This window comes from Budorcas taxicolor, chromosome 5, assembly GCF_023091745.1.
Source record: "Budorcas taxicolor isolate Tak-1 chromosome 5, Takin1.1, whole genome shotgun sequence".
In the NCBI taxonomy this organism is placed as follows: Eukaryota; Metazoa; Chordata; class Mammalia; order Artiodactyla; family Bovidae; genus Budorcas; species Budorcas taxicolor.
In genome coordinates, this window is record NC_068914.1 from 72,448,492 (window position 1) to 72,458,735 (window position 10,244).

The window sequence follows — 10,244 nt, forward strand, 5'->3', positions numbered from 1 at the left end:
AATTTGGATACCGAGCCCACTAGATCCAGGTAGATGAGCAGGATCAGAGGACAGAGGCAATTAGGAGTGTGGCGACAGATGGAGGATCCACCGTCTTCCATCCCTCAGCATTTGACCAAGAATTAATCTCACATAACCATTGGACATACAGTGAGAAACTTCCAGAAGCTCGCCAGTTCCAGCTGAGACAAGAGGAGGGAAATATCTGGTTCTCTCTTGGCAGATGTTTGAGCCAGCAAGGGCTGAGCAAGAAAGTACCAACCAGCACACCTCCCACAGAATCACCCCCAAAGTCCCACTGGGCATTCAGCTGGATTCAGTCACCCCCAAACTCCTAGGCTGCCTCCTGTGTGTCTCTCACAGCTGATGCCCCTATCCCACAGAGCCCACTCCAGGCACAGGAGTCTGTGGAAATCTGTGCCTAGGGCTCAAGAGGAGGGGCTGCGAAGGTCTTTCAGCTCCGAGTGCATGTTGCCCAGCTCCCTGCCAGATCTCCACAGTTCACCCATTCCCTGCCCTCCCAGAATAGATGGCCCCTCCCTCACCCTGGGACATAACTGACCACTCACCTGAGAGGTGGTAGGGAGGGCAAAAGGTGAGGCTCTGGGAGAATGCTTGGAAGGCTATTTTTAGCCCAGACTGGGTCAGCATTTGGTGGCAGTGGGTCAGGAAACAGGTTCATCAGAGGAGTCATCCTCAAGTACAAAGGTGCTCAAGAGACATATGCTTGGAAGGGTTTATAGGCTCAAATTCTCAGCTTAGGGAAACCTCCTGTCTCAGTCCCATAGTCCACCCATCAAAGTCATCAGTGGCCCAGGTGCAAAAGGAGGGGGGCAAAATAAGGGAATTTGGCTTTCAGGACAGCCATATGAACCCCCACCTCTGCTCACCCAAGGATCCTCTGAGGGAGGAAGTGACACCACTTCAGGACTCTGGTGACCTCCCCTACCTCCAACACCTTTCACTCTTCCAAGTGGCCGCATACACACCAACAGTCATCACTCAGCTTCCCTGCTAGGAAACCGAAGGACTTCCACCCCACCAACATCTGACCCCAGCTCAACCTGGGCATTAGGGGCTTCCTCCTACCTGTGACCTCTCCCCTTCCCACAGTGAACAAGCCTTGGCATCCCTGGGTCCACACCAACCCTCTCCTACCTCCAAATACCTCCAGTCTCTGCTGGATTCCCAGGACCTAGCAAGGTGCATGGTTGGCATTGGATAAGAATGTACCGAATGAATGAAAGAATTAGTGATGGCACAGTTTCCAAATCAGAACTGAACTCCTTCCTTGTCTCCCACCAACCCTAGCCTTACCCCACCCTGGTCCTCCTTAAACACACCTCCAAGGATGCTCCCTGGATTAATCCTGCAGCTCTGGGGTGTTCTACTCTCACTCCTGCCCCCTGGCCCACCAGTGTGTGCTCAGTTGCTTCAGTCATGTCCGACTCTTTGTGACCCTTTGGACACTATGGATCCACCAAGTTCCTCTGTCCATGGGGATTCTCCAGACAAGAATACTGGAGTGGGTTGTCATCCCCTTCTCCAGGGGAGCTTCCTGACCCAGCAATCAAACCTGCATCTCTTAAGTCTCCTGCATTGACAGGCAGGTTCTTCACCGCTAGCGCCTCCTGGGAAGCCCACCAGTAGTGATGCCTAGAACTCTGAAGAACAACCTTGGTTCTCCCCTGAACTCTCTGACTCAGGTTCTCCCATGTCCCAGTTGATGCCCCATGGCTCCTGCCCTCCTAGGAATATCCAAAGTGCAGGGGTCATGCTCTTTCCCAAATCTCTCCCCCAACCCCCATCACGGAATAGGCTCTGGGTAGGAACAGCTTAAGAGAAGCTCATTTTGACGGTGAAGGATGGGACATACTTTAAGAGATAAAGGCAAAGAGGCCCATAACGAGAGGTTGTTCGGGACAAGCCAACCCCCTCATGGGACAGGCCAACCGCTCTACCCCAAGGCCAGGTCATAGGTCCAGGGCCCATGGTCCAGCCCTGTGCCTTCCAGAAAAGGATTTGGGGACCAGGCTCTACCCCAGGTCACTGCAACTATCGCCTGCACTCAGAGCATGGAGTCCAACTAGATACTTCTAGGAGGTCTCCACTTCCAGTAGCAATGGGAGGGGGAGAGGAAGCTCGTAAACGGCTTTGAAGATGAAACAGGCCTGAGGCCGAGATTGTTGACACAGCTCTACTGAATAGGCAAACAGTTGGCTCTTAAGAGGCCAGGGTGATGCCAAGCCAATAAAATGCAGCTATTGTCTCTTTGCTGCCCCTTTTACTGCCAGCTACCCTGGTGCATAAAAGGGCCTGCCACGGCTCAGGGAGCATAGGCCTTTGGCTCAGTCCTCTGCCAGCTTCTCCACTGTCCAGACACCTCCCGGTCTCCAACATGACTTGTGGCTTCAGCACTGTGGGCTCTGGATTCGGCAGTCGCGCCTTCAGCTGTGTCTCCGCCTGCGGATCCCGGCCCGGCCGCTGCTGCATCACGGCCGCCCCCTACCGTGGCATCTCCTGCTACCGCGGCCTCACCGGGGGCTTCGGCAGCCGCAGCATCTGCGGGGGCTTCCGTGCTGGCTCCTTCGGCCGCAGCTTCGGGTACCGCTCCGGCGGCGTGGGCGGCCTCAGCCCTCCCTGCATCACCACCGTGTCAGTCAATGAGAGCCTCCTCACGCCCCTCAACCTGGAGATCGACCCCAATGCGCAGTGCGTGAAGCAAGAGGAGAAGGAGCAGATCAAGTGTCTCAACAACAGGTTCGCTGCCTTCATCGACAAGGTGAGTCTCCTTGATCATGCCTTTCCTGAATCCCACCCATGCTCAGGACCCCAGCTGGGCACTGAGGAAGGAGTCAGAGACATGCCCACAGAAACCCTCAGGCCAAAAGGAGAGGAAGTCATGCCTCTTGAACACAGACAGAAAGACAAGAATATGCTCAGAAGCTGCCTCGTCTAATGGGGGAGACAAATGGAAAACACAGAAGCAGAACTAAGGGCAGAAACTCTAGTGCTGAGAGATAACATCTTGTGAGCAAAGGGCTGCTGTGTGGGTGTTCAATGCATTTGAGGACCAGCAGCTGCTTACTTGGCAAGGAGGTACTCCCCGTGTCCAAGCAGGGCTGGTGACTGCGATACTGGAAGACTGCCCAGAAGGAATCTCCTGGTTCATACAGAGCCCTTGATATAACAGTGGTTACTTGGCCACTGAGCAGGGCCCAGAGTGGCTTGTCCATGCCTCTGTGCCTGGGATCCAGGGGTGAGCAACAGACTTGGTCCCCACTCTCCTTGGCCTTGTGGAGAGGAAGGTAGTATGTGGTCTGGTTGAAACCATCTGCAGATGTCAGTGTCCAGCTCAAGTCTTCTCCACTGAATCCAGGCAACTGCCATGAGGCAGTGGTTCGAGGGGCCAGGGGAGAAGGCTTCATTGAGGAAAAAGTTCTGGGGCCAGGGAAGGTTATCCAGAGCCAAACTTGTGAGAATTCATGCTACAGAGATACCCACCAGGAAGGGCCAAAAGGATCTGGAGCTATTAAGAGCATGAGAGACCAAGAGTAGCGCAAGAAAGGACTTACCAGGAATGTGGCAAAGTTATTACAGAGAAGGATCTGAATGGGGTGGTGGGCCAACCTCATGGAAGAAGAATGGATGTGAAATTTCTCTTGGGCACAATTGTCAGCAATTATTGTAGTAAGAGAAGCAAGCTCCCCCCACCCTACCCCCACCCCGCAGGGCAGAAGATCAAAGTTGGAATTCTTCTGCCACTATGAGATCTCAGGCAGTTAGGGAACCTCTCAATCCTATAAAACTTCCTCATCTGTAAAACAAGGGGGTTGGCACACACCACATCCCTGCACTAATAGTCCAGGTGACTATTATTCTACTTGCATTGTTGTCGTAGGATTTTGATTATTGGCACATACTTTGTTTGTTAACTTTTACAGCTGATTTTTCTAAAAAGGTTACCTGTTCATTCGCACACTGACAGTTACACCTGTCTTGGAATAGTAGACATTCTGCATTCGTGTGCTTTTCTGCAACAGGGCTCATTAAACTCTTAGCAAGGCAGGCACTCAGGACAAGGGTTAAGTGCTGGGCCCAAGGACACATTATTAACAAGAGCAACAGGGTCTGGACTCTGCATGGCTTTAGTGCTTTCCATGACAGTAGGTATACTGCCTTAGAAGAGACTGACATTAGCTCCAAGGAAGGAATTCCAGGAGAGCCACTGAAGCCCTAACATGGTTTAAAGAGAGGGGACATAATGCTTCTGAGGACTCTGGGTCAGAGAGTTAGGGATCCTGGGTCTTGGTGCTGGGACCCTCCTGCCTCTTTGCCCTCTGGTCCTACAAGAAGAGGTTCTCAGGCTCTGCCTCTGTGTGGCAGGTGCGCTTCCTGGAGCAGCAGAACAAACTACTGGAGACCAAGCTGCAGTTCTACCAGAACCGCCAGTGCTGCGAGAGCAACCTTGAGCCCCTGTTCGAGGGCTACATCGAGACACTGAGGCGGGAGGCCGAGTGCGTGGAGGCTGACAGTGGAAGGCTGTCCTCAGAGCTCAACCACGTGCAGGAGGTGCTGGAGGGCTACAAGAAGAAGTGAGTGTGGGAAGGCACCGGCTCCGGGAAGGGCTTGAAAGTGGCTCCAGGCACAGTGGAGCGTCCAGACCTGTGGCTGGGTCTCTGCCTGATGATCAGGAAGAGCCTGTGCCCTCTGCCCCTCCTCGAGGCACATGGGTTCCATGGGTGGGTCCTGGCCCCCTGGGGATGGAGCTCAGCCTGACTTCCTACCAGCAGGTCAGGGAAATGATGTTCTCTCCCTTTCTTCTACTCATAGATTCTTCTCTTAGGACCCCAGAAAAACTAACATTGCTGATCCTTTTGAGTCTAGCTTTCAAAGTCCTGGACCTTCTTTGAAGTTCACCCCTTCACTCAGCTAACACTTTCTGAGCACCTACCAGGCACCAGGCAGATCTGGACAGGGTGATAGCAATCCAGGGGCGAATGATAGACCCAGCTCGTGTTTTTGTGGGGCTTGCAGTCCCCTGGTAGGCAGAGATGGCAGAGTCACAGACAGAGACCTCCGATGACAACGAGTGACACAGAGTACGAAGGCGCACACTGGGTACTGCCAGGCCACTGTGCTCCCTGCCTCTGGCTCTGCCCACAGAGCAGGAGGAAGCAGCAGGCTCCACATCTCTCGGCTGAGCCAGGAGGAGGATGACAGAGGGGAGATCCTACCACCTGTAGCCAGGGGCAAGGGGAGGAGTCAGAGGAAAGGGAAATGTAGACCTGGGTGAGAAAAGAAGGCACCTCCCAGCCCCAGCCACACACACGCACATGCACACGTGCACACACGCACATGCACACGCACAGCTTCTAGATCCTGCCCCAGCCCCCCTCCACCCCCACCCCACTGAGGAGCCCAGAGGTGATGTGAAGGTGGGTGTTTCAATAGTCCTGTGTATCCCAGGAGGCCTGGACCAACCACCTGATTCCTCCCTGGTCCCACCCCATTTCTTTTGGAGGTGGGGAAACGAGCGGAGGGGGGAGCTAGGAATCAGGCTTGTTTGCTTACATGCTTCATGGTCAAGTTTAGAGTTGCTCAGAAGGGGCCCTGTTTTCCCCATACCCCTCAGGTATGAAGAAGAAGTTGCTCTTCGGGCCACAGCGGAGAACGAGTTTGTGGCTCTAAAGAAGGTAAGTGCATGAGCCAAGCCCCTCCCTGAGCCCCTGGCCACCCTGTCCTCTCTGTCCTGCGACGCTGCAGCCAAGCCCGCAGAGTGACCTTGAATCTCACGGCCCCTTGAACCCCACACAGGATGTGGACTGTGCCTACGTCCGCAAGTCAGACCTGGAGGCCAACTCGGAGGCCCTGATCCAGGAGATCGATTTCCTGCGGCGGTTGTATGAGGAGGTGAGAGGGTTCTTGGTCCTGGTGGGCATTCCTGAGCCCCTGTCCAGCCCTCCCACTGGCCGACTGATGCAGAAATACAGGATGAGACTGAAGGGTTAGGCAGAGGAATGGAGAAGCAAAACGGGACAGAATTAGTAAGGGGCACGGAATTAGTAAGGGTGACGACCTCTAGGACAGCTGTGCCTTGGGAAACCAAAGCCCAGGCAAACACCTTGACCGCATTTTCTCTAGCTCAGATTTTCTCTAGCAGCCAGGAGCCTGTGGATGGTCCATGAGAACAAGAAATGGGTCTCCACACAGGGGCCTGGACCCCAAGGAAGTGTCCCCAGCATGCTGGCTGCAGGGACAAGATTTACAGGGGCCTGAAAAATCCCCAAAGCAAACATTTGAGAAGTAATTGCACTTTTTTCTAAATGGGATTTCCTATCTGTATGGAAAGCGATGCAATTTCATCAGGGAAGTGTCTACTCCAAACGAGACTTTGGCTCCAGATGGACCTAAGAGATTACAGCCATTGGCAGGTGAGGAAAAGCTCAGATAACTTGCTTATACTTCATCTTTCCTGACTCCCGATCCACAGGAGATCCGTGTTCTCCAAGCCAACATCTCGGACACCTCAGTCATCGTCAAGATGGACAACAGCCGGGACCTGAACATGGACAACATTGTGGCTGAGATCAAGGCCCAGTATGATGACATCGCCAGCCGCAGCCGGGCCGAGGCCGAGAGCTGGTACCGCAGCAAGGTGAGTGCTCCAGGACACCTGCCTCCTAGACACAGCAGTGGTAGGGACTTGAGGTATATATAATTAGAAAAACCTTTTTTTTCCAGGGATTCTGATCCCTAGAGATGATAACAGAAGGGCAGACGGTTCTCAGGTTACAGTGGCAGGACTGAGTTGCCATGTATGGTTGCACAGGCTGAGCACTGTACACCTGCAAATCATCCACGTTGTCCTGAGTGGGTGGAATGTCATATGCTGAGCTTCACGAGCCTTTCTGCTTTCCTCCAGTGTGAGGAGATCAAGGCCACGGTGATCCGGCATGGGGAGACCCTGCGCCGCACCAAGGAGGAGATCAATGAGCTGAACCGCGTGATCCAGAGGCTGACAGCTGAGGTTGAGAATGCCAAGTGCCAGGTAAGGAGTGTTTGAGGCCCACCCAGGGTCCCACCAGCAGTGTGTGTGCCCAGCTGGATCTCACCATTCACTCTCCAGCCCATCTGGATGACTTGAGTCCTTGGTTATGGCCATTCAGGGAGCCCTAGGTGATAAGAGGGAGAGGTCTATTCCTGGGGTGATCTCATCTGGGTGGAGAGACTGGACACATCCAGGAAATGGATACAGAGACCCAGAGGCCATAACCTACCTTATTCTCTCCTGGGCCCTTAGAACTCCAAGCTGGAGGCTGCAGTCACCCAGGCTGAGCAGCAGGGCGAGGTGGCCCTTAACGATGCCCGCTGCAAGCTGGCCGGGCTGGAGGAGGCCCTGCAGAAGGCCAAGCAGGACATGGCCTGCCTGCTCAAGGAGTACCAGGAGGTGATGAACTCCAAGCTGGGCCTGGACATCGAGATCGCCACCTACAGGCGCCTGCTGGAGGGCGAGGAGCAGAGGTAAGGATCATCTCGGTTGCCGCATGAGTTCCACTTGCATAGGTCTGCCACTTCTGATTTTTCCTCATCCTAGTCTCAGTCCTAAGAACTGGTCCCAAGCCAGACTCTGAGCTCTTTGAAACCTGTATCTCGAAGGACTAGAATACGGTCAATAGCATACAGAGAGGAAATGAGGGCCAGGGCCACTGCAATGTCCAGAGTCCCAGAGAGCCCAGGGCCTTCCTAGATTTAGAACCTAGGTGCCCTGCCTCCAAGTTCAGAACATCCTCAAATTATTCCATCCTCAGCTCTTGCAAGATCCACTCCCTGCCAGGTTTCTTGGCAGTCATCCTGCCCTAGTGTGGAGATGCTGGCCAAACTCTGATCCTGGCCTCATGTGACTCCCCAAAAGAAACTTCCTCTTCCTAAAGCTGAGCCCAGCCAGGTATGCCAGGTATTGTTGCTCCAGCTGTGCACTGCACAAAAGCAGCCAACTGAGGGGCAAGTGAGGATGAAATTCAATATATACTCTGTTTGCAACTGCCAGAACATCACTTTATAAAAGTTAACACAAGGTCATAAATATAGGCCAGAAATAGCCCATTTGACCCATCCTGGCACCCAGAGGAAATTTGAGGATCTTATTCTAACCTGTTTTCTCTTTCCCTTATTCACCTTTTCCCCCACTCAGGCTGTGTGAAGGTGTTGGAGCTGTGAATGTCTGTAAGTATTCTGAGCCATGAATAGGAAAATTCTAGATTGGGCAATAAGAGTGTCCTGGCTATGAGTGTATAGAGATACCAGGAGGAGTGTTTCAAAGAATTCCTTCAGTAAATGGGAGTAGGTTAGTCATACAGTAGGAGAGACTGAGGTTAGCTAACAGGAAGAACCTCACAGTATGAATGAGATCGGAAAAAGATCACCGCAGGAAGGGACCTCAGATATCACACAGTACAACCCTCACCTTGTATAGTGAGGACAGTAAGGCCCAGAGCAAGGAAGGCACTTGCCCAAGGCCACAAAGGAGATCCAGGGCCAGAAGCCAGGGCTCCTGATTTGCAAGCTAAGTTTCCGTCCACACCTTCAGAACACCAACTGAAGGCCCTTTGTGTCCTTCCTGGGAGGGCTGAACAGATAAGAGAGGCCAGAGGAAGGTGGCCAGATGCGGTGGCCACTAGCAGACCTCCTGACACAGCCCTCATCCCCGCAGGTGTCAGCAGCTCCCGCGGCGGGGTCGTCTGCGGGGACCTCTGCGTGTCGGGCTCCCGGCCGGTGACGGGCAGCGTCTGCAGCGCCCCCTGCAGCGGGAACCTGGCGGTGAGCACCGGCCTGTGCGCGCCCTGCGGCCAGCTCAACACCACCTGCGGAGGGGGTTCCTGCAGCCTGGGGAGGTGCTAGGCGGCCCCCAGGGAGAGCCAGAGAGGCCCCTCGGCCTGCCAGAAGTGCCACCGCCGCCACTGCTGGCTGAGAACAGCAGCGCCTCGGTAGCCGGCCCCCTCGTGTTCTGAGAATACACCACGCCCTCCTTCCCCTCAGCCTCTGCTCTGCTCATCTTGTCGCACCTGAAGGGGATGCAGCCTGGGGAGGGACTCCTCCCTTCCGCTGTCTTGGCCTCTGGCCTCGCCCAGGAAGAAGAGCGCTCCTTCCCATGTCCCCTGACTCTCTGGCCTCTTGTCCCCGCCGTTTCTCTAATAAACCGACGGACCCGCTTTCTGTGCTGTGATGTCTGGCTTTCTGGGAGTGAGCCCCACGCACCGACTGGTGAGCACCCCAGCCCAGGGAGAAGGCCTGAGGACTGGAGTGCTTCTGGCCCGCCCTCAGCCTGTGCTCCTGCAGGGCCTGTCCCCGAACAATGCCGGCCTCCCCCTGGCCAGGCAGTGCTGACCTTCCTCAGTCTCACCTCTGGGTCTGGGGTAGCTGGGGACTTACTCCTCTGACTGGTTTTCGAGGGACCCAAAGGAGGGCACAGGAATCCGCTGGAAGGCTATGTATGTGTGTTTGTGTGTGTGCACACACTTGTGTGCACACTTTTAGCCCCCTTCCCACCCACCGTGCTTGCTGGGCACACCTTCCCGCTGCTGCCCCACCTCCACCACACAATGCACCACAGCAGTAACAGTCACAAGTACCAACAGCCACCTCAGGGGGCCACCCTGTGTCAGCCCAGACCCCACCCCACCTCATCCCCACTGCTGCCCACCAAACAAGGGGAGATGAGACCCTTGACACTGGCCCCTCCCCCATACGCACCCCTCCCCAGCACCTGGAACAGCCTCCTAGCAAAGCCCTGTAGCTGGTAAGGGGGTACTGGCTACTGACTCTCCCAACCGCCCCACTCGCTGCCCTCACCCCCACATACCTCAGAGCTTCCATCCAGAGACTAAGATGGCTCCCCTGCCCGCTGTGTGGCCTGACCTTGCATGTCCTCTGTTCAGGAAGTGTCTGGGGGGTCTTAGGAGGAAGACCTTGAGGAGCCCCAGCCCCCTTCTGGAAGCACCAGGCCTGTAGTAACCCCTCTCCTGTGTCGCCCATTTCCCTCCCACTGGCCCTCTCCTTGTCTGCCTTTGCCTTGCCTTATCCCAGAGCGCAGTGCTGGTCCTTCCTCAGGCCCTGACCTTTCTACCCAGCTTACCACACTATCTCTGGAGGACCCAGAACCTTCCTCACTCCCTCCTGGAGTCTAGGGTTCCTTGGCTCCTCACCCAAGCCCCTTCTGCTCCCCATCACCCTCACCCCCTTCC

General features: G+C 55.0%; 1 protein-coding gene across 1 annotated transcript; it reads left to right on the forward strand.

The window, feature by feature from the left end:
• Nucleotides 1-2,395: 2,395 nt before the first annotated feature.
• On the forward strand, nt 2,396-8,901 carry LOC128048570 (keratin, type II cuticular Hb3). The gene is made up of 9 exons (XM_052640993.1): nt 2,396-2,782; nt 4,387-4,595; nt 5,636-5,696; nt 5,818-5,913; nt 6,494-6,658; nt 6,926-7,051; nt 7,304-7,524; nt 8,195-8,226; nt 8,714-8,901. Exons 1-9 carry the CDS (start codon nt 2,399-2,401, stop codon nt 8,899-8,901), a joined length of 1,482 nt encoding a protein of 493 aa, XP_052496953.1. The 5' UTR covers nt 2,396-2,398.
• Nucleotides 8,902-10,244: the final 1,343 nt, after the last annotated feature.

Coding starts and splice junctions, on each gene's coding strand:
- LOC128048570 (XM_052640993.1), top strand. CDS start 2,399: ATGACTTGTGGCTTCAGCACTGTGGGCTCTGGATTCGGCAGTCGCGCC. Junction 7,525..8,194: donor CTGGAGGGCGAGGAGCAGAG/GTAAGGATCATC, acceptor TCCCCCACTCAG/GCTGTGTGAAGGTGTTGGAG. Junction 8,227..8,713: donor TGTTGGAGCTGTGAATGTCT/GTAAGTATTCTG, acceptor TCATCCCCGCAG/GTGTCAGCAGCTCCCGCGGC.